The following is a 24160-nucleotide window of genomic DNA, read 5'->3' on the forward strand; positions in this document are numbered from 1 at the left end:
CACTCTCACTGACACACCCAGAAATAACATTTTACCAGCCGTCTGGGCCTTCAGTCAGGGGTGACACGTTAAACTAACCACCCCACTGACCTAGACATTTTCTTTGGCCACTACTGCTGGGCTTATCTTCAGTTTTTGTTGAAATTACTTAGATGTCCATAAACGGAAACTTCCGGCAGAGACACAAGGTTGAGACCCACAGTGGAGGTGATCCAAGGGGCCAAAATGTACACTTCCACTTGGGTGTTTTCGAGAACCTTAGCCCTCTCGTCCATGTCCTATGTGTGGTCTGGCTGGTCCCACCCTCGAGCTGAGCTTGGCGTTCTGTGAATCCAATGAGGTCCAAAGAAGACGTGAAGGGCGAGTGTGGGGGTAAATAGGTACTTGCGAGAGGATGTTTCTGTGGGTGGACACGATTGTGAGTTTAAGTGCCATACGCTCACACACACTGCTCTGCTGTCAGCTTCCTTGCTGACCAGGACTTTAATAGATACCCTGGCAGACTTAGGCTGTGATAACTGTAGCTTGGGAACTCTGAGACTCTGCTTTTACCCAGCCTTGTGAGCTGGGATGAGGTCAGGTTTAAGGGGAAAAGTGCTGAAGGGCAGCACAGCAATCTCAGGCGCTGTCATCTGTGGTCTGAGATGGGTAAGGGGAATTCACACGGTCACCGAGAGGTTTCTTTCCGCCTCAGCAGAGCGGGGAGCTGTGGGGGCCCAGCTTGTGAAATCGAAGCCGGAGCTGACCTATTTTTGAATGAAATTTTTATTTTGTTTTGTTTGTTTGTTTTAAAGATTTTATTTATTTATTTGACAGACAGAGATCACAAGTAGGCAGAGAGGCAGGCAGAGAGAGAGGGAAGCAGACTCCCCGCTGAGCAAAGAGCCCGATGCGGGGCTCGATCCCAGGACCCTGGGATCATGACCTGAGCCGAAGGCAGAGGCTTTAACCCATTGAGCCACCCAGGTGCCCCTGAAATTTTTATTTTGAATGAAAATTCAAACCCATGCCACCCTTTGGTCTTCACCATGACTCTGTAGCTGTCCTTACTGCTAGTGGCAGCAGTAAGAAGTCTGTTCCCAGCGAGAGCACAGAACCTTGACTGTTAACAGGCACAGGTGGAGAGTTTCAAAAATCTTACAGGAAAACCTTTTTCTAGAGAGTTACAACTGGGGAGACACGGGCTTGCTAAGTGAGAACACGAGGGTTTGGTGTGGGGTTGTGTGACAGCGGGTCAGCAGGGAAAGGATGGGTATGTGACAGTCACCTACCATCCCGTCCCTCTGTGAAGAGTGGCTTCCAAAGTATTCTGGCCAGTGAGTCATCAGAAAACTGCTCTCTCTCATTCATATCTCAGCGGGGTATTTCACGGCTCTCTATTCCCCCTAGAAATATGGTGGTGGTGGGGCAGGGGAACCCAGACCCTTAGAAATCAAAGCCATATGCATACCATATTAACAACCACAACAACAACAAAAAAACACACAAAACCCAGGCCATTCCATTATTGCCGACCATAGGAATTCAGTATTTATAATTTACATTCTTTCCCATACTTTGCTGTTTTTCAGAAGTGAAGAGCAGAGGTTTATGGCCTCACCAGATCATAAATCAGATTCCTGAGGGTAGAGGGAGCGGCTAGGGCTGAGGAACTGCCTTCTGACAGTTTGCAGAATGCGTCAAAACATGAGGAAGAGAACCCAGAGATGGGACCTGCTTTAAGGAATCACATCTTGACTCATCTGAGGCCACACAAAGTGCAGATGAGGTCAGAGTCCATCTCCTCACACAGCACTGGTTATTTCTTCCACCCAGCACGCAACCAGCGAAAATCACATGGGGAGCCAACATGTGGAGAGTGGCTTGGAGGTTTGGCCATCCCTCACACAGTGAGTACCTGAGAGGAGTCACACTGTCGCCTTCTGGGGGAGGGCAGACAAGGGCCTGGGCTCCCCCATTTGAGCAAGCTTCTCACTGTCCATGCATCTGCCATGGGTGCTGGCTGGAAGCAAGGTGGGGGCAGGTCTGTGGAGGCTCTGGTCTGGCAATGGGGCCTAAGACCTGTGCACAGCAATCGAGTCAAAGAGCCTGGAGTGGAAAAAGGAGCATTAGGCTCTGGGCTGATCTGACAGCCTCTAATGGCTGTGTGCTCTGGGGCCAAATACCCTTCCTAAGCACCATAACCCCAGAAAATGTTGATAACACCACCAAACTCACTGGATTCAAGAAGAACACACATACATAAATATACCTGGACCCATGGGGTGGGTGAGGGGCGGTTTCGAGGAGGCCCTTTCCTCCTGGAATTGAAAACACCATCCTGGGGTCTGGCTCACGAGCAAAGCCAGCTGAGTGCGACTGCTGCCCTAGGAAGATTCAGGGGAGTGAGGGGTCCTAAGAGTCCCACCTAGAGGTCTTTCCATGGTTCCCTGTCCTCTAAAAGCCTGCCTGGAAGATAACCTAGCAGTGGCCCATTAAATCCATCCACTTGCTCCTGGTCTGGATTTTGTCCACTCCAAAAGAAGGTAGAGGATTCTAAACATTTTGAAAGCTGGAGATCTTTCTTAAGCCTTTCCTGGGTTGCAGCCATAAAATTCCCAACACCTGACCTTGATGTATGCAGTCCGATTGACGAGAATGAGCCAAAGGAGCCCTTCATCAAGTGAGTGGGAAGAGTTGAGGTTTACAGTCCAGATTTTCCAGTACGGATTATTATATAAACCTGCCTGCGATTTGACACCATCATTAAGGCTATTCTTTGTATACTTCAGATATGAAAATACAGTATTTTGGTTCTTGAGTCTCCAATTTGTCTACTTTTAAAAGCAAACTGGGGGGAGGGGGCAAAAAAAAAAAAAAAAAAAAGCAAACAAACCTTATTTCCAGTGGTTGATAGAATCATGAGTCGCCTTTCCTGAGCATCCAGAACAGGGACTTGGCCTACATAGAAACACCGGCACCTGAGGCCCGGGGGTCATGCAGATCTAAGAAAACCTTCCAGAAACTGTGGGACATTATTGGTGCCCACAACTTACAGGCCCTTTGAACATGTTTTCAGAGCCTTCCGATAACAAAGAAAAAAAATAATTAATACCTGGGGCACAAGAGTTTCACACATGACTGCATCAGATGTGAAAGCAAAACTCTTGGGCAAATTCTATTTTCTTGAATGATGTTCCTGTCCTCACTAGATTTATGAGAAGGGGATGGATTTGCCAATGCTCTTCTCCTTGCTCCAGGAGGACAAGAATGCTGGGGACTTTGGAGTCCCTTTTGCCAACACTACAGGCAGGGAACTTGGCTATCCCCCCGTTACTCCCCCCCCGCTGCCCCAGCCAGGTGCGCTATACATAGAGTCCAATTTCCAACCACAGTATCATGATGTATAATGAAAACTAAGCATAGCCCTGGGAGGCCTTGGAGCTATTTGGAACTGTGTGAGACTTTAACAACAAATATTTTCTTATACAATAGGCAGCTCCAAAATCTACCCAACAAAGCTGCAAGCAAGGGAATGTCAAGATAGACAAAGTCACAGATGAATTTCTGAAATGGGTTAAAGGCGGCCTTTGGTCAACAGAGGAGACAAGGAAGATTTTTACAATTCAGCATTCTAACAATCCCCCTGCCACCAAATCGCATGCAACTATTTTTCTCCATCTTTAGTTGACATTCATAAATGATTCCTCTGAATTCACAGAAGATAGGGAAGTAAAAAAAGCCTAAGTATTGCACCAAAAATAATGCCAAAGCTCCAATTCAAATTTTTTTGTGACTTTCACCTGTGATAGTCTTAGCATCACGTTTAGAATAAAATGGGATCAAGGAAATGTTGTAAAAACTGAATTATTATGGGCTAGCAACGAGACAGTGCAGCCCATCGGTCTTAGCCATGGCCAATGCCGATCCTTGCGAAGCACCAACTCTCAAACATGACTCTTACAAATGCACACCTACATATGAAGGAAAGACATGCATTTTTGATGAAACACTCCCTGACAGACAGAAGTCTTGGCTCTCCTTGCGTCTTGATTTTAATCATGTAAGTAGGGAATATACGGAGGATGACAACGGCCTACCTGTGGGATTCCTGCTTTCTCTGACAATAAGAACACTACAAATGAAGCCCAGCTAGTGAACACCGTGGTGGGCCTGGGAATTCTGCAGCAGGAGCTGAGCATGATTCAAAGAGCACACAAGTCCGATCCCCTGTGTTTAACGTGCTCACTTCAGTCCAGTGTCCAGTGGTGAACAGGTGGTTCTATTCCTGCATTTAGCGTCCCCCCACCTCCTGTAAGGGCCTGGCCAAGTGGACTCCTAGAAAGAAATGAAACAATCCAGTGTTCATGTCCAAAGGGAGATCCTGAACAATCAGAGCTATCGCTCAGAGACGCAGCTTCAGAGGGAAGACCTCTAGGGCAGAACCTGATTTGTTTGGTAAGGAATTTTATTTTCTTTCTCTTGGGTGAGTACTGTACTCATGAGCTCACTACAGAAGAAGTTCTAGTGAAAATAAGGCTGCATTTATGGGATGTCTTTTATCATCACAATGCTTAGCAGGTCAATAAAATGTTCTAGCGTCGCTGTGGGAGCGGTTGTGCCAAGTCTTTTTCAAACGGTGAAAGTAGACACAAGGAAAGCAGGGAAGGGCCATGGAAGACCAAGAATGACAAAAAAGGAAAGGTATCGAATACCCCATACGGTGCTACTTATGGAGAAAAAGACAGGAAACATTCTTTGTGCATTATGTCCAAAACAACAGTGTCTTTTAAGAGGGTGATTTGCAAATGAATCGTTTCTGATATTAAATGATGCCTCAGATCTGTTTCTACCCAATGAGAGGTCCATTTCCATAGAAATGAGTGGAAAAGTGGGCCAAAGCCAGCAGTATGGTTTCTAGGAGGAAAGGCAGCAGAGGTTCTGGCCAGCTACGGAAAGCACTGGTTTTGTACCACCGTGTCCAGAGCTTTTACTGAAAGGGGGAAAAAAAAAAGAAAGTTTAAACTCAAAGAGCAGGCACAGACAGTATCTGAGGACTTTGCTGGAAGTTCAGACAAAGGCACAGAAGAAAAATGGTCTCATGTGCTCTATGCTTTTCGATGTCCCACAGGACAGTCAGCCGCCACGTGCTAATATGTGCCTCCTTCTAAGCCGGCCTTGGAGAAAGGAACACGCTGCAACCGTCTGACTGAGCTATGAGTTAGGAGCGTTCAAAGGCCAGGCCCAGTTCTCCCAGAAAATGAACTTGGAAACACTCCGCGACGTGGGCCAGGTGCACAGGAAGGAGAGTTGAGGCAGACTGTGTCTATGATACTGTGATATACTTGGGCACTTGGTGCTCAGAAAAGCAAAACACATGGGGAAATGAAACAAACTTCCCTACTTCAAAGAACATGTACACTCTACCTGTGTTTTAAAAATGCCTCTTTGATGGGCTCTCAAAGTGTAGGCGGTTTTTGCAAGGAGCACCTCAGTTGTCTCAGCCCTTTCTGAGAAGGACAGAGCTGCTGCGTGGACCCCATGTGAACATGGAGCAGGGCGGGGGTGCCCATCACAGCCGACTCCCCCAGTCCCGGTGTGGCCCTCCACCAGCAAGGCGCCCGGCCGCTGCAGCCAAGCCTGGATGACACTCTCAACCAAGTGGTTGCCGGCAGCCCAGAGCACAGGATGTGACCCTGGTTTGCATGATTCATCTCACCGCCTCACCCCTGCCCCAGAATTCCTTTGCAGAAAAGGAAAACATGACACTTCTAGGGCGAAAGATTTCCTTCAAGGGGGAAAAGACATTGAAAACTCTGCTCTGTGAAATGAAGGAACAGGAGGATTTCTTCTGGCAAATATTTAGATCTCTAAGCCAATCAGCTGAGTACCAGCCCCTTGTTAGAGGCAAAAAAAAAAAAACTAGCTCGGTGGGGGTAACAATCACCACGTGCACACACAATGACGATCCCGTTGGTCTCCTATAGCGCATCCGGGGATCTGCGGAAACAGAACGTGGGTCTGTACACCCTCTAAAATACCATCTTTCCTCTCTTCTCTTGTCACTGCAGAAAGCACGTCCACACTCCTATCTCCCTAAAGTCACCTGAAGAATACAGTGATTGCTTACAAATGGTGAAAAATACCAACACGATGCGAAGAAACGAGCATTTTACAGAGACTCATCTTTGATGGACTTTCACGTGAATTATTTTATTTAAAACAGGAATCCATCAGAGGTGGTGAACTATCAGGGTAAGTAAATGTTCTAGAGCATGGCACGGATGGAAGGTAATACTCACCAGCACCTCACATGGGACTAAAAGACAATGTCAGCCACACGGCACGGGGGGAAACCAATACAATGTAGAAGGCACCTGGCTGGGAGAGAAGCCCGGTGTGCGTGGCCCGGGAGCAGCCCCGCTTCTGTGCACTGTGGCCAGTCGGGACAGACGACGTTGGGAACAAACGGGTCGGGTTCTGACCTGAAGCCCCGGAGCCTCTGTGAGCAGCGACCCTTTGCTCAGACCGGTTTCCTCCCACCACACCTGGTGTAAGGTCCTCAAGAGGGGACGCGTTTGCAAGAGAGCGACACAGACGGCCTCCTCTGGGGAGGGAAGCGCCCTCCTCAACTCAACTTCAGCAGTGGCTTCTAACTTAAAACCAAATACTAATGGCGATAAAATAGAAGGCAGAATGGGGGCCTGAACCTGGACCCATCGGTTCAAAGGGAGAGGCAGATTCGTAAAAATAAAGACCGGTCACCAGTACGCACGTGCCGCGAACGCCCGTCTCTGGCCCCGCGACCACAGGACACACCAACGCAGCGCTGCCCTGGGTGGCGGGGAGGGGGCCCCCACCCGCCAACACTCCGCACGCCTCCCAGTAACTGCATGCCAAGTGCTGAAGTTGGAAGAGACCCCGAATTGGCAAAGGATCCTGGGCAATGAGCTGCCCAGGGTGGCCGGGTCTATGGGAAACAAGACTCACGCTCTCAAATAATGACCCCCGAGCCCCCTCTCCTTGTCCCGATCGCACTGCGTGTTTGCCCTCCGCACAGGGAGGTCCACACCATCCCGCTTTCCCTCTCAGTTCTAGGCACTCTCTGGGACATCTGCGATGAGCCGGGCTCTTTTCATTTCTTTCCCACTCCGTTGGTGACTTTTGACTTGGAATGCCGATTCCTTCTTCTGGAAGAGTGGCTCTCGTTGTTGCCTGGATGCTTGGGTGGGCTGTCTTCAGAACCTGGCCAATGGAAAGAGAACACGCCGTCACTGTGGCTGTGGGGGGCTGGGGGCTCACGCCTCAGACATGCGGTCTTCCCTGCTCTGGCCATTGGCCGTCTGGGGCCTGCCCGAAGTGCGGGCTCTTCTGCTGATACTTGCACTCCATCTAGTGGCCTGGTGAACACAGGACGGTAAGGCCCAGAAGCCCAGCACCAGGCTGGTACCCGCCTGCCTGTGCAAGGAGATTGGGGCGGGGTGGGGGGGGGTCCCTGAAGAACTTTTACATTCTCGCTGTATAAGGTGGATTGCACTCACGACAAAGGGAGAAGACAAATGAACTCAAAGCACAAGGAAGAACAATGACACCACACGGGTGTCGAGTCTACTTTCACAACCAAGGGAGGCATCGCCCAGAGTTCCTTGCCCTGACCGGTAGATGCACTAGAGTTTCTACATTGCCTCCCCCCCCCCCCCCCCCCCCCCCCCCCCCCCCCCCCCCGGGCGAAAGGATTCCTGCTGCTACAAAATTAAGGCTCTTATGCCCTCTATCGTCTGAGCCACTGAACAGCTTTAAAAACCGGGCCCCTGCCACTCAGGATCCCTCTGGAGCCTCCCGCTGAAGATGCCACACACCTTTGAGATGCTCTCGGGATGTAGGGTCAGCACCATCTCTGGCACGTTTACTGTTTGTCTGGGACCTCAGAGAGAAACTTCTACATCAGCCGGATGCCTGAGCAGCCAGCAGGGGTCAGCCAGGTGGAGGGTGGAAGCGGGGGAGCAGGCTGGGGGTGATCCTCCCAGGGAGTGGGGTGTGAGCGAGGCTTGGGAGAGAAGCAGAACTGCCGGGCATCAGGCTGCCTCTGTCCTAAGGCTGAGCACATGGCCGCCCTCCAGCCCAGCAGTCAAGGCAGACAGTTCTCTGCTCCAGGGCTCAGATCCAGGCCCTCCACCACCACAGCCATTAAAAACATAACAAGTTTCCAGATTTTGGTCTCCATGGCAAGGGTCGTTTGGCTTTTCCAAGGGATTCTTTCACCACGCTCAAGTTCTTTTTTTTGAACTATTCTGTCTACCTTTCACTGAAACGTATCTCTACCACAGCTGCCTTCCTGCAGTCTTCTTTTCAACAGAGAAGGGCTTCCAAGTGCCAAGAATTGATCTGTAAGGAGATGGTTCTGAATGAGGGAGCCCGAGGGAGCCCCTTGGCCCACTACTATTAGCATTCCAGAACAGGGTACCCATCGACACAGATTCAGGACTTGCAGAAAGGGCGCCCGGCCACTCAGCAGAGGGCATGCTCGCCTCTTTCCTGGAAAAAACTGAAAAGCTTGGCCCCAAAAAACCTCAGGAAAGCAATGCCAGTGGCAGTGCTTTCCTCTCTGTGAGACCATGGTTCCTCTGAGCAGTTCTGTGAGCTCAAATCCATCATCTCCAGCACGCATAGTTCTCTCCCTTTGGCCAAGACGTCCAATCGGCTGAGAACTGACAAGAGATGACTGTCCAGTGGCATCTTTCCACAAACCTCATTCTTTAAAACAGCCAGGTGGCCCCAAGTCTTTCCCAAAGGCTCCCTACAGAGGCCAGTGGAAGACCCCTGTCTCCACTCCTGAAATCTCTCTCATACTCATGTGCCTCTTGAACAAATACACTTTAATCAATCCACCTCTTCTGAGAGACCTCACCTCCTGGTTCGTAATTCTTCCTAACCCTTTCCACTCATGACCAAAGCCAGGAGGAAGAACATTCCCATCAGGCTGCCTGAGACGGGGACAGGCCCCATGACATCTTCCCGTCTCAGAAGAGGCAGAACTACACGGCGCCTCTTCTCAGGAGGCCAGTCTCTTGGGCAGACCCCGCCGGTACCCTGCAGGTTTCATGAACAGGTAATGGATGACGTGTGATGGGCAGGTCTGAGAGACTTTGGGGCATACATTTATCAACATGCAGAGGATAAATACTGCTTTCAAATCTCCTTACGGGGCCTCGGGGAGGAAGAGAACCCAATGCAATTTTTAAACAATGAGTAAGAGAGAGATACCTTTTGAGCCTTTCCCATGAGACCAGGAGATGTCTGGACTGTAGGTGCCATCTTCACACTCTGAGTACGTCTAGGGAGAGAAGTGGACTTAGTGATGGAGCTTCAAGTACTCCCCAGGGTAGGGGGGGTGAGCGGATGAGGGGGAGCAATGGGGGCGGGCCGGCAAGCCAGGCTGCTCCACCCTTGTATCCCCAGCAAGCAGCAGAACCTCCTCACGCTTCTTTTCCTTCGCTATGAAACCACGACTGTCTCCCAGGGGCTACAGCGTCAATCTTCTGGAAAGTACTGTCAGTTCCTCAGACTTAGGGTATAAGTCAAGGATGAAAGTCGTATTTTACTGAAGAAGATATGACACTTTGAAGTAGATTATCAGCGTAGCACAGCGTTTTCAGGCCGCTAACTGTAATCCCTGTGTCTTCTATGAGGTAGGCAGGGCAGGCATTTGAGGAGGGGAAGCCCCAGGCTGGATCACAGAGAGACACATACGACGTCCAAGAGCTGGGAAGAAAACCCCAGTCTTCCAAACACCAGTCCAGGGCTCTCTGTGTAATTTTATTTTTAAACAGACCCATTAATGGGATTTTAAACCCCTTGCAAAAGGAGGATAGAAATAGTGACCAACTGAGCAGAACACTCGCAAGCATGGGCAGCCACTGATAGGGGACGAATCCTGAACCCGTTACGTTTCTGCAGTGGCCAGGACAGAAGGCGCGTGTTCCCCATGATGGCCATGCCATGTTCTCAGATGAACGCCGCCCCTGCCCCCACAAAAGCTCCAAGCAGGACATGATCATTTTAAAGAGGGGCCTTTGCATACCTTTTCTCGGTGACCATAGTGCTCAGCGTACCAAACCATGCCATAGAGACACAGGAAGGTGGTAAAAGCCTAGAAGAGAAAAACAAGCACATTTCACACACAGTGTGGCACCAAAATAAATCCCATTTCCCGGGATTTCAGGGTTTCGACTTGTAACACATACAAGATGGCTTGATGTGGCTTTGCCGTCTCTCCTAGAGATCCTAGTGACTACTTATGATGCCGATAATCAGAATACAAGATCATTTCTCGATGGCGGGTAAGATGGGAAGCATTCTCTGCACGCTTTGCAGGTGCTCCTTGAGAGGGCATATAGGATTTTATATACTTTTATATACTTTGTCTGGTTCTCATGACCCTTCCTCTGCCACCAGCACTGGGAAGTTACGAGGACTCAGCTGGTCGGCTTCTGTGGGGAAGAGGAGTTGTAAATGAGAGAGGACTTTCACTCGGTCTGGGATCACAGTGGCTCTGGAGGGCATGGAGTCCGCAGTGTCTGAGTTGGGGGCCGGCACAGCGGGACACTCTGCCCGTGGCTCTGCACCGCTTTCTCAGCTCCTTTTTTGTCTCCATGGCCCCGCCTCACCCCCAGTTCTGGATGTTTTTGTTTTTCTTCTGTAAGTCCATAGAAAACACGGAGAAAACAAGAGCGCTTTAGGAGCAAGCGCCCCCCTGAGTGAAATGGGAAGGGAGCGGTCTTCGGTCTTTCCGTACCCAGAGGCAGGGATAACCTCTACTTCCCCAGACAATTCCCCACCCACCTTGCACCACACCCTAAATTATACTCTAATTTAAGCAAAGAATAGCACCTATGGAAATCCAACGTCTTCAAATATGCCAAACCACTAAAAACCAGGGAGAACTTTTCTGGTTGTCTTGTTGGGAGCACCCGAAGGAGACGGGGAGAGTGAGGACAGATGAGTGCCCGCCAGGCCCTCCAGCAAGGCCTGACCTTCCCACTGTAAGTGAATCACCAAAACAAAATGACTGTCCCTCCCAGTTCTGTTTCTTCAGAATGCCTTGCCTTAGGTACTCACTGACACCAGAGCACCCTCATTATCTCACCCCTGTCTCTTCCCCTGCATTTCCTGTTGGGGACTGTCACCTTGAACCAACCATAAGAACAGCTGTAAAATCAGAGTAGGACATTCTCTTCCTTGAGTAAGTTTAATTCTTTCTGAGAATCGTAACTTTAGATACCAAAGGGCTGCCTCAGATAGCACTCATTTCCACTCCTCTCATTTCACAGAAGAGGAATGAAGGTTCAGAGAGGCGAATGGCCTTTTCAAAGGCACACAGCTAATATGTGGAGAACTGGGGCCTGGACACAGGTCTCTTGGTATTCCTAGATCCTATATTGATTTTATGTCTATACATCCTCACATCTCTATCCATCCATCCACCCATCCATCCATTTATCCACCCCTGGAGCATCAAGGGAACAGCCAGGACCAGCAGCATCCCACTGCACGGCCTGGACTCCAGATCAGAGCTGAGCCTCTAGGAAGGCGGGGGCTTTGAGCTCTCATCAGTTCTCATCACCGCAGTGAGCAGTCTGGCTCTGGCCCAGATCCCGTCAGTCAACCACATTTATGGAGCATCTATTGGGTACACAACATCACCTTAAGTGCAAAAAAGACAGGAGTCCCAGGGCTCTGGAGGGCCTGCATCTATGTCCGTGAAGTGGGAATACTGGTGTGGTGGAGACAACATGAAATGGAAGACCCACTGTTCATTTTATTTTAAAGCCATATGCAAGAAGGCATACGTCCGCAGGTGAGGGGTTTAAAGAAAAGGAAGCTCATGTCCTCCCCCATCAAAAAGTTAGACAATGAATGAATATATTAAGATGATAAAATGAAAATAACTCCTAAGCTTTAGCATATTCTAGGCCTTGCTCAAGATTTCTAATATACTCCACCATTAAGTGTACCATTTGGGGGGCATGGAAAGAGTGCGGAAGCCTAGAGGATTTGCATAGTGTCAAGCTTAAGGATGTGTTTGCTCCTTTACAAAGAGCAAAACAGACTGTCCTAGGTTTGGAGATGGGAGGGGGGAGTGGGGGGGGTGGGCAGGTTCCACCTCCCCAGACCAGGAGTTTGGCCAGATAGCTGTCCTCCCTCCACTAGCCTATAGGGCAGTGAGCACGGGGATGGCGGTCATTGCAAATTCTGCCCACTAGAGGGCAGGAATGTGGTGCTCCGCCTTCCCCAGCCTTGTCCCTGGTAGGGGGGCGGGGCTGGTGGGCGGGCAAGGAGGGGCAGCTGGGGCTTAGCAATTTGCTGGCAGGCAAACACCCGCAGGTGATGAGCGACAGGTGCTTATCGTCACAATCGCCACACAAAGGGCCTGCTGTGGTGGCCAAATATATCACTTCGCCTGGGTACTTAGAGGCTCACTTCACACTTGTCTCAGGAGACAAAGCTTGTAATTTATAGGTTTGCAATCACACCTGTGAAAATCTAGGTGTGTATCCACTTAAAATGCCAAGGCCTGGATTTAAAATAGCAACTGTACAGATTTTGTTTAAAGAAAGGGCAAGGAAAAAAAGACAAAAACATGTGGGATGAGGGCCAAAGCAGCACACAGCCGGGGGGGGGGGGGGGGGGGGGGTGGGGGGGTGTGGTGGCAATCAGGGCAGAGTCAGACCTGGCTTGGCTTCCGGTTAGAGTAGTGAGCAGGCAAACTGACACGACTGATCAGACAACTGCCTAGGAGCAGCATACGTGAACTCTGCGTCTGCCTTCATCTCAAAGTCTGGATCTGTTCTCCCACCAAGCAGGGGTAATAATCAGGGTCTTTGTTTCTCTGAGTAGTAAGGAGGCCTGGCCACACTTCATTCTTACTGAGTAAGGCTCGCCTCCTTCCTGAGTTTCAGATCCATCTTGATGGTTAATAAAGGCCCTGAATATGGGCCGTGGGGACCCCTAACCAACACAGCCAGTGGTCTCTGTTCAGGCCAGGTCCGCCTGTGGCACTAACACTGCTAACACTCATCAGGGCAGTCTTCTTCCTCTTCAAAGGCCTGATCTCCTGGGGCTGTTTCTCAGCCCGGCCTCCTAAATGCGGCTGCTGCTGCTCCAAAGAATCCCATCCTCGGCCAGTTTTCCTGCCCCTGCTCTGTTCCCCTGACCTAATCCAGTGGTTCCAGCCTCGCCCTGTGCACCAGTGGCCCTCACCTCCTGCACCTCCAGCGCTGACGAAGTCTTCCCGTGCTACTGGACAGACTGGAATTTCCAGTGATACAGGACATTTTTGCCTGTAAGTTCTAAGGGTCCCTCAAACCCCAAAGCCCTCATCAAATTCATCTTTCCCTCAATGGGCTTCTCTGATAGCCCCCAATCTGTGACTAACCCCCAAAGCCACCCAGGGGCACAAACCAGAAACCCTAGAGTCGCTCTCATGCTATCACAAGGAGTGTGGCGACCTGTGGAGCTTAACTCTTCAACAGCTCTCAAATCCAACCCTCTGCCATTTCTTGCGTGGGACCCTCAGTACTCTCAGACAGCACCTCTCCTCCCTCCAGACTCTCCCACCCCATGCAGCCTTTCTCTGAGAACCAGTGTCTTCCTACTGAATGACTGTCCTTGGATCTCCAACTACACACAAACAAGCCTCCTTCTGAGGCAGAAGTCCCTTGTCCCCTTCCCCCACCTTACTCTCCTCACTCTTGCTCCCCCACGGGGGAGCTGTCTTCCTGAGATGCTGGGCACAGGCGCAGACGCACGTCTTTGCACATGCCCCTTTCTCAGCCTGTCTGGATGTTTCTCCTGGTCTCTCTCTCTCTCGAACCCACTCCTTCATTCTCCGTGCATTTGCCCAGTGCAATGCACCAGAGGCTGCAGGTACCAGAGTTAGTGAGGACAACAGGACAACAAAAACAGTCTTTGTAAGCAAGAGGTACAATGTTGAGGAGACGATGTAAAGCACCCAAAATTATGTGACACTGAATTTCGAACTCAAAGAAGTATGTGCCAGGTGTGACCAGTTCCCCAAGGGGAGTTGACCAGCCCGCTGGCAGGGGTGCATTTCATGGAGGGCAGAACTGAAGTTTGATCTTGGCATTAGTCGCTGGGTAGAAAAAGCAGGGGAAAGCATTCAGATGAGGACAAGAAAGCACCCCGGGTGAAGATAAGAGAAGTCTGGAAGGGTGACTCGAGGTGACTAAGAGTCGTCTGGGGTAGCCTGAGAATCAAGTCCAAGAGGGTGGGAATGATGAGGGCTCCCGACGACGACCGTCCAAACACACACGGAAGAGTTCCCATTGCACCTGGTAGGTCTTGAGACTGGGATTCTTCTTCCTTCTTTCTATACAGAGGAGCTTTGCTGGTATAATCCTCCTGCCTCTCTCCACCCCTGACACCTGTCACTGGAGAAGAGTTGTCTCTTCACTGACGGCTGAATCCGAGATAAGGAGGCTGGACATTTCCTGTCCTTCGATGGGTGCTAGGCGCCCACACCGCGCTAGGGGACCTGCTTCCTGGGGCCTGAGAGTGTGTCTCATTCTGGGCTTCACTCTTCAGAAGCCCCTTGTCGCTGTGCTTTGAAAGCTGATACTGAAAAATGTGTATCCTCAGTAAGAGAGATGCTAGGCTGATCTCCACAGCCTTCTCTCACCCTATCTTTGAACTATTCTGAATTGAAAAATGTTGTATTACTGGGCCTTCTCCAGCCCCCGATGACAGGGAATGGTTCTGAGGAGGGCAAGAGAGTCAGGTCTGAGCCCCGGAAGCTGGTGGGGCGGCAGCGTAGAGAATGGGGCCGAGGGGCAGAATGCGGAGGAAGTGCATGTCCAGACAGCTGCAGGGACAGCGGGGATGGGGGAGCTGTGTGGACAGAACCTGGTGTCTTGGTGGTTTCAAGAGGGGCAGAGGAGAGGAAGCAGCCCTGAGGTTTTTAGCTGGGGCACCTGAGGGCCGGGAGGGCATCCACTGCAACCCTTCAAAACCCTGCTCGAATGGTATGTCCTGGGAGACTTCGGCAGCTCCCCAGCTCGTGTGGTGCTCTCCCTGCAGTGCTCCCTCAGCTCTAGGCACACACCCTTCGTACTGTTTGTCACATACGAACATGGTTCGTTTGCACAGCTCATTCCCATCTGGACCTGGGGATCCTTGGAAAGGGGAGCCTTTGCAGGGGGGACAGGAACTCTCTTGCCAGACCATCTGGATGTTGGCCCTAGCTCTGCCCCTTACCATCTGTGTGACCTTGAGCCAGCTCTTGAACCTTGCTGGGTCTTTATTTCATCTACAAAAGAGGGCTAATGAAGTGCCTCCCCTCCAAGAAATCCTCAAACGTGCCATTCATGAGAAGTGAATGGCACCCAGCGAGCATTAATACAATCTTATCCGCCAGCTGTCTATGGGTAGTGTCAGAGACCGCTTTGAGGAACACTCAGTAGACGTGAGCAAATGACAGACTTACAAGGACCATGCTAGGTGAAGGACAGACCAATGCGTGGACAGTAAGTTGTTCATCATGTCCTCGTTAAAGTGACAATCACACAGGCACCAAGGCAAACCAAAAGTGACCGACGTAAGGGAGCACAGGCTAAGTGTCAAATAAGTAAAAAAGAGAAAAGTCTAAAACTTAAAGAGAGGCTGGAGGAGCCCCTGCAGGGCAGGCGACTAGAGAGGGCTTCCTAGACACGGCCTTGGGAAGGCCTTGCTGGCCACTGGTGCTCCAGGGTGGGGCTGTACATGGGTGCTGTGAGAAGGGTGCTGCCCCTGTCCTGGGAGTCCTCCTCCTGCCTCAAGCTCCCGGTAGTCCCCAGGGGTCTGCCACCAGGTGGGGGGCAGCACCCATCTCTGCCCGCCGTACTGCACTCGGTCATTCTACAATTCACGCACCTGAGGCACGTGCCAGAGAGACATGTGAGAAGCACATGGTTAAAATCTCCAGGCTCCTCTGATACGCTCTCCCGATTCTTACATCTAGTCTCACTGGGATGGAAAAATACATTTGAACATGAATTCTGGAGTACAGGTACGAAGGAGAGCATCATTCCCTTTCATTGTTCAAGATAAGACAGGACAGCACAGGCTCAAGGTGCTCTGGTACAGCACAAATTTCTAACAAGTGACCCTAAAAATAGACGCTGTGAAATGAAAGTCAATAAAAAAAACCTTAAAAATACAAAGTTTAGTCATGCCAAAAAAAAAAAAAAAGACCCAAATCTGATTAAGCCTCTAGATTCAACTACTAATTTGCAAGGGAAAAAAAAAAGCAACAAAACAAGAGAGGACAAAGCCATGTGTTAAATCAGAGTACATTATAAAATCAGTGAAATCCCGACTCTGGGCCAATCTACAGGACAACAAAGCTAGGTCCTTCGACAAACTGTAAAAGATAGCTAGAGACAGAGGGAAAACGTACATTAAGAGACTTTAAAAGGCATGCCAGCCAATTCTAACAAGCGGATGTTGATTATCAAATAAACTGCTAAAAATACCAAATTTTACAAAATATTAGAAGTCTGAACATTGATTAGATATTTGATAGTATTATGAAATTATTCTTTTTCAGATGTGACAATGGTATGGTGGTTGCATTAAAGAAAAAAACATTCTGACCTACTTTTAGGGATGCATCCTGTACGATTAAAGGTGGATCTGCTTCAAAATAATTCAGCGTGGGGATGGTGGGTAGGGAATATAAGGAAACAAGAAATCCATAAGGTGACCACTGTTAAAACTGGACAGTGGATGGGTGCCTGACGGGTTGCCTACTTCCACATATGTTTGAAATTTTCTATGATTATAATGAAAGCCTGAGTTCATTTTCTGGACAAAGTAAGTGAAAAGTGAAGAATCTTAAGCTTAAATGTAAAATAAGACTTTGCTCAAAATAATAAAACAAATTAAGAAGTGTAGACACAGAACGGTAGGTTAAGATCTTACTTCACTTTTTCACTTCTGTTTAAATTTAAATTCAATTAATTAACAGAGTGTATTATTAGTTTCAGAAGTAAAGTTCAGAGATTCGTCAGTTGCATATAACACCCAGTGCTCATGACATCACGTGCCCCCCTTAATGCCCATCCCCCAGTAACCCCATCCCTTCACGCCCCTCCCCTCCAGCAACACTCTGTTTCCATTGTTTCCTATGCTTTGTCTCCCTCTCTGGTTTTGTCTTATTTTCTTTTTCCCTCCCTTCCCTTATCAGAAAAAGACAATTATGATTTCATTCATATGTGGAATTCAAGAAATGAGACAGAGGCTCAGGGGGAAAGATCTTACTTCATTTTAAAGAAGAGGACAAAGTCCCAGGACAGTGGAGCTAGAGGCCCCCAAGGGCTTTTCCCTTCAGAGAGGAAGCTCAACCCACAGGGCTTGGCCCTTCAGAGTCCGGCTGTGAGGCAGAAACTGCATGGTCTGATTACCTTCAAGAACATCTCACATGACCTACAAACCAGAGTCCACTATCTTGTACATAAACCCTTGTACAGCCATACATATGCTACAGGGCATGGTAACTGTCCTTGTCCCTTCATGAAGCTGAACTTCCAAAAGCAGAATAAATGCACGTACGGTGCACCTGCAAAAGCCATTTGACTAGCACCTGCCCAGGTGACCCGTTTTGGATGCTGGGTGGTCTCATGTGTTTAACTTGACCTTTAGACAGGTGGCCGGTTATTACAAGTAGAAGGTCCTGTCTGCATATTTCTAAAAGAACTTGGTGTATAAAGGTTTTCATCATTGTTGTTTTGTTTTTTTAAAGAGACACCATGGGGAGCGTTGCTGTCACTTTTGGGTAAAAAAGTAATGACTTACCACACAAAGAAGCCAGAGCACAACATAGAGTATTTGGGTCTTAGAGAAGAGATCTTGCCCAAATTTTATGCACACGATAGCTTCCAGGAAACCGATGACCCTAGTCAGACAGAATGAGTGATAAAATATTAATTCTTCTTATTGTATGCATTATACATATGCATATCAACAGTGCAGGGCTGGGCATATGCATTACCAGAAATACACATTATTCCATCATTCTACGTGCGTAGCAGCTCCCCACAAACGATACTCATTCTATTCCATAGCAATTTCTTCAGAAATAACATACATATTTAGATGGCATACAAAGTTTATTTATTGTTATTTTTCTTAAGACTTAATTTTTTTAGAGGAGCTTTAGGTTCATAGTAAAACTGAGGGCAAAGTACAGAGATCTGCCATCTACCCACCCCCGAGGGTCACCACCCCTCCCCGGAAGGGTCCATTTGTCACAACTGATGAGGCTACAGGGACATGTCACCATCACCCGAAGACCACAATTCACGTAAGCGTTCGCTCTTGGCATAGTACGTTCTGTGGGTTTGAACTAATGTGTAGTGATGTGCATGGACCATTACGGGACCCTCCAGGTGAGCCAGGCTGCCCTAAAAACCCTGTGCTCTGCCTATTCGTCTCTCCACACCTCCCCAGATGTAATGAAGTATTTTTCACATTTTCCTTTCTCCCAGACCAAAACCTCAGCTCCTGGATCTTAATAGCTGGAAGCCTCCAACTCAGCCTATCACCTCAGGGCGAACTGTCACCGCCTCTGTTGGACCCCACTTGTTCTGCCACTCAGTCTCTTCAGCCGTTGCCTAGTTTGCCTTGTCTCAGGCGGGTATCTGCCCCCTTTTGCCCATGGATCCTAACTATGTCCTCTAGTCATACGGGGCAAGTTCGAGCCTTCCGAGCTGTCTTTCCGTAACTTGAAGACAGCAATCCTATTCCCCTCCCAGACTTCCAACCATTTCCGGATCCAATATTCCCCGTTCTTGCTGACCATATAAATAATCCTTTATCCTCCAAATACATAAAGTTTAAAGAAAACAATTTCGTTTTACTCCTTAGTTAAAAGAGCAAAGGCGGGGGTGGGGGTAAGCCACTCTTCCATTCTGCATATTCACTTATGAATATAAAGATCAGAACTTTACTAAGGTTCAGAGCTTGAAGGTAAGAACGGAGGAGCTGGCTGTGTGAGCCCAGACACGACCCAAGAATGCTGATTTCGGACGACTCCACTTTAGGCGTCCCTCTCACTCCAGGTGGAATCCGGTCATTCAGGGACTGGGTGCAGTCACCCAGATATTCTCTCAAAAGGCAAGAAGGGGCTCAGGAGATCCTCAGTGTCCCTACCCATGGGCAGACACACGGATCACTGCCATGGGCAAATGTACAGATAGCTCTGAACAACGGAATGCCTCAAATCTGCCAGAGCAGAAAATCTTAATGTATCGTTATAGAGTTTGGGGCTCTTCTCCCCTAGCCCCAACCAAACATGTTTAGGAGTGGTTGGCCTGCGTCTCTAAAGACCATCTCCGCCCCACGCCACCCCCAGCGAAGTACATTCTAGCTGGGATCCAGTGCAGGGCTGAGTGTCACCAGGATGCTCAAGTCTGGACTGTGAGGTGACGCTAGATGGCAGCACAGTGCAGGCAGGTGCCGGGCAGCAGGTGGGGGAGACTTGGAAAGAACACTTAACCTTTGGCTGGGGCTTCTTGAAGAATCAGGAGAGCAAGTGCTTAGCCCAGATAGTCAGTGTGCTCATCTGCCCTTAGGCCCGACTGAACACCCCGAGTTTACTGTGAGAATTCTGGGTATTCAGCTCCATCGAGTCACCTTTCAAAAACACAATAACTAGGGCTGTGATTCTCAAGCTTTTATGACCCAAGACCCACAGCAAGAAACACATTTTCCTTTGCAACCCCGTATGCACGTACATACACACACACACGAAACTGAAACAGAAGTTCCACAGAATAATTTGTTCCTTTACTTTAAGAAAATGCTGACAGGACCCACTCAGAATGGGTCTTCATCATGATGCGAAGTTAAAGACAGCAGAGCGTTTCAGTCAATGACTTCAGGGTTGGGATTTGTTGGTCTTTCATGCTGAAGAACCTTAGCTAAGCAGTGGTCCCTGCAGTGAGTGCGTGACCACAGACTAAAATGGCGTGGCAGGAAGTGAGGGGAAGGGGGCAGAGATGAGGCACAGGGCAACATGGGTCTTGAGGACCACGCTAGGGCTTGGCTTTGAGTCTGAGGAAGGGTTTTAAATGAAAGGCAAAGCGAAAATGACTCAATTCCATTTGAGTATGATCATTCTGCGGGCAGGATCAGAGGGGCTTCCAATTTGGGGACAGGGGAGTCGCTGTGGCGGTGTGAGGGGTGGTGGGAAATGGCATGCATTAGACCCAATAATCACATGGACCCTTTTACCACCAGTCATTGCCCCCCACCCATTATCCCTGACCCTCTGAGGGAATCCTGAAGGAGTCCTTCTGGAAGGCTAACTACTTCGTAGAAGACCCAAGTGGTGGCTCCTTTAGAGCTGAGTCCAAAGGCCTGGGCACACAGGGAGCCGCTGTTGCTGAGCTCTCAGCTGAGATTGCACAACCTCCTCCCAAGGAGGTCAGGTGGGGCACAAAATTCCATCTCTCTGATCTTCGTCAGAATGAACTCCTTGGCCAAACTGTGGTTTGATGGGATTAGGTGCGGCTGCTCCCTTTGATGCCTCCACCCATCCTTATCTTTAATCAGCCAGCTTAGAAAGCAGCCAAACACCTGGGCTGCAGGAGCTGCTCCTGCCTGGGGACGAGGCTGTTCTGCTGACTGGGACCTTCTCAGCTCCCCTGCCCTGTGGAACCTGTTCTTTCCAGACATGGTAAAGATGCCAGTAACGTAGAGTCTGGGGTAAAGAGCTCCTCGGTGAGTGGGACGAGAACAGACGCAGGTACACTACAGAAACTTCAGACACAAAAGCACTGGGCGTACGAGCCAACCAGGAGAAGCAGAGAAGTTTTCAGCTAGCCAACAAAACCCACTTCAGGATTCTGAGAATGCCATGGCCTGGGTGCAAATGGAATATACCGCACATCCTGCCCCCTGGCAGCACGAGAATCCACTGCTGCGGTGGCTCACGGTGGGACCCTCTCGCAGTGGAAAGGAGACACGTACACACAGGACACATCTACCACACAACCACTCAGGTGCCCAGGAACTGGGTTCGGGTTCTGCTTCGGGTGAGAAAAGACACCTTCTTAGAAGAAGTGATAGCTGCGCTAGGCTTTACCAGATAGAAACACAATGTTCCACTGTATTCCATGGAACTTTCTGACTTCCCAAGAACTCCAAGGTCAGTGTGGGAAGGGTGGGAAGAGGGGCAAAGGGTTCTGGGTGGCATACCCACGATAGTTCTGCTCACCTGTTTTTGCTCTCTGTTAGGATTTGGGGCAAGATATCATTTGGGGAACAGGATTCAGCTGCTAAAAAAACTTTTGTCCCTACTGCCAGAGGTTTTGGGCTGTCAGTGGAGGTGTTTTTGAGGAAGGACGCAGGGAGTGGCGGGATAAAGGAGGATGGGATGAAGGGAGAGACAGTGGGAAAGGGAAATTGGCTATGAAGCTACCCTAACAGTGTGAATGGAGGTGGGTGGACGGGGAAGAAGGTGAGGGATGCGGGAGGCTGTGAACGAAGGTTGGCAGCAGGGGTGGGGACCCAGGGCTGGGAGAGGTCAGAATGGGATGAGACCTCCCGCAGAGGTCTGCTTTTTTCCCCTCACACACCCTCCTCCTGGAAGGGCCCTGTGCCTCACAGCTGTTGTCCATCTTTCCAGGGGAGGTGGGTGGTGGTGGGGGGGGGCACACACCCAAAAGAGGCTGGAAGATGGGGTGCCTGAGCGGCTCAGTAGGTTAAGTACCTGCCTTCTTCGGCTCAGGTCATGATCCCAGAGTCCTGGAATTGAGCCCGCATCACGTTCCCTGCTCTGCGAGAAACCTGCTTCTCCCTCTCCCACTTTCCCTGCTTGTGCTCCCTCCCTTGCTGTCTCTCTGCCAAACAAATAAACAAGCACAATTTTAAGAAGCTGTGGAGTGACGTGGAATGGGCAGCCGGCAGAGGAAACTGAGAAGGAACAAAAAAGTAGGAGGAAAACCAGGCCAGTCGCTGCAGTTTCAAGATGGCAGGTGCTGGGGAGAAGACAGGAGAGCTGCAGATGGAGGAAGGACCTGCTGATCTGGGACCGGCCTTGGCCAGAACAGTTCAGCAGAGCACCGGAGATGGCAGCTGACTGTCAAAGGGGCACCAGTAGCGTTTGGGTGACAAAGAGCAAAGGGCAGTTCTGACACTGAGACGAATGCAGTCCTGGGGCCCCCAGGGCTCTGTAGACTCTTACCCAACCCTCCAAGGCCCCACCCTGGAACTTTCTCCAGAAGGAAAAGTGATGGCTCACTCCTGCAACAGCCAAAAGCTTGTTGGACACCTTCCTTCAGGGCCACGTGATCAGACATCTTTTCTTTACACATCAGGCTACTTTTCTGTTGTTTGGAAACTCAGTTATGATGAGGGCTGAGTGGGGAGAAAGATGAAGATAAAGATGGTATAAAGTGCATCCCAAGGGGAATCTGTTCATATTGGTCTGGCCCTAATGCCCCCACAGAGCTGGAGATGGCACAACAGGACTTTCTGAAGAGAGAAGGGGCCGGCTTTTTCGCACTACTGCTTTCCCTGTGGTGGAGCTCCTCCGGAGCTGGATGGAGTCCTATCTCTCTGCTGGGCACGGTGTATTTGAGTATAAAAGGCTTACAAGCTCAGGTCTGTGGCATAACTGTGGAAGACCACATTGTAAGTCTGTATTTAGGTACATCAGCGAGCAACAAGACAAACTTTTTCTGGGTATACCATTTACAGAAGAAAAAAGTGCTCTCTTCAGGAGAAAATATTGTGGAATGGTGGGAATGACACCTCAGGTGGTCCCGTTTGCCTCTTCCCCTCCTCTGCCCACCTCCACCAGAGCCAAATTCCACTGTCACTATAATACGGGGTGCTCCTACTTTGTTCCCCCACCTCTTCGCCCTGTGCTAAAGCCTGAGATGACTCTAAAATTAGTGAAAAGGAAGCTATAAAGCAGCTCCTAGTTATTAAAAGAAATGAGACATTTAAACACTCATTTTGTTTTTGTTTTTGTGAGAGGGACAGAGTGTGAGCGAGCGAGAGGAGGGGCAGAGGGGGGAGAGAGACAGTCCTCAAGGTGGCTCCATGCTCGGTGCTGAGCCAGGTGCAGGGCTCGAGCTCACAACCCTGAGATCATGACCTGAACCGAAATCAAGAGTCAGATGCTTAATGGAGGGAGCCACTCAGGGGGCCCAACATTTGCTGTTGTGATGGGGGATGGAAAAACACAAGATGAGGGCAGCAGGAGACAGGAGGAGGAGGGATGACCACCTCCAAGGGGCAAAGCTGCAGAGCGAAGAGACAAGGCGTGGGCCCTGCTGTTTCTCCTTCGCCAGTTGAAGGGAGGTGGCTCTTGCCAGCGTCCACACGCCCAGGCAGACGGCTGTGTGTGATTGTTGGAGAGCCCTGTGGTATTTTCAGCATGGCCCACTAGTTCTCAAGATTCCCGACTCCTGACACCACTCTTCTGGAAGCTCTCCATTTTCAAGAAGCATAGTAAATAAGCCCCATGAGCGCTCCTTTGCATTTTGCATCATTTTATTTGGTCCCCTTCAACAAGATGTGACTTTCTGTAGCACTGTTTTCTGTAGCTCGGGCCCTGCTGATTTTGCCTTTTCTCCCACCACCGGGATTGTATCTTTTGGTTGCCTGATGAGAAACCAACTTTGCTGTAACACTACCTCTCTCTCAGAGCAGCATCCCCTTTCCCTCAACAGGTAAACAGGGATGGTTGTGTGGAAAATACGTCCTCTGGCAGCAGAGTGAAGACTCTGGCAAGGACTTGCAAATACAAAGAGAAAACCGCATGTGGATGGAAGGTTCCCGGAAGCAGTGGAGGAGCTCTGCGGACAAGGAGATGCAAAACCAATGCTTCTTGTCCTCTTGGGGCAGGCCAGGGAGGGGCAGGCAGTCCCTCTTTTAAACAACTCAACAAATGTGCCCTCACGTGGCCTCTGCTTGGTGGATGGTAGTTCTCTCTCCTGTCACGTCACTCAACGGTGGAAAGCTAATCCATGTAATCACCCGGTAAGCTACTCTTAGGGTAGGAAAATCAGTTTATACCACAGAATGTACGAGATATAAGAACAACGAGCCTTTGTGCTCTAGGAGGGAGGAAAAGCCTGCCTACAGCTAACTTGAGTCTGAAAGGACAGCTGGA

The 24160-nt window shown here is 49.7% G+C and overlaps 1 protein-coding gene across 1 annotated transcript in view; it reads right to left on the minus strand.

The window, feature by feature from the left end:
- Nucleotides 1-6164: 6164 nt before the first annotated feature.
- The window catches only part of PTDSS1 (phosphatidylserine synthase 1), a 63064-nt gene continuing 45068 nt past the window's right edge, over nucleotides 6165-24160 (minus strand). Inside the window, exons 10-13 of the mRNA XM_046011713.1 lie at nucleotides 17830-17929; nucleotides 10061-10129; nucleotides 9244-9313; nucleotides 6165-7224 (exon numbers count right to left, since the gene is read on the minus strand). Coding sequence (XP_045867669.1) covers nucleotides 7115-7224; nucleotides 9244-9313; nucleotides 10061-10129; nucleotides 17830-17929 — 349 coding nt within the window. The 3' untranslated portion in view covers nucleotides 6165-7114. The remainder of the gene's footprint in view (nucleotides 7225-9243; nucleotides 9314-10060; nucleotides 10130-17829; nucleotides 17930-24160) is intronic.

This window comes from Meles meles, chromosome 1 (genome assembly GCF_922984935.1).
Source record: "Meles meles chromosome 1, mMelMel3.1 paternal haplotype, whole genome shotgun sequence".
NCBI lineage: Eukaryota > Metazoa > Chordata > Mammalia > Carnivora > Mustelidae > Meles > Meles meles.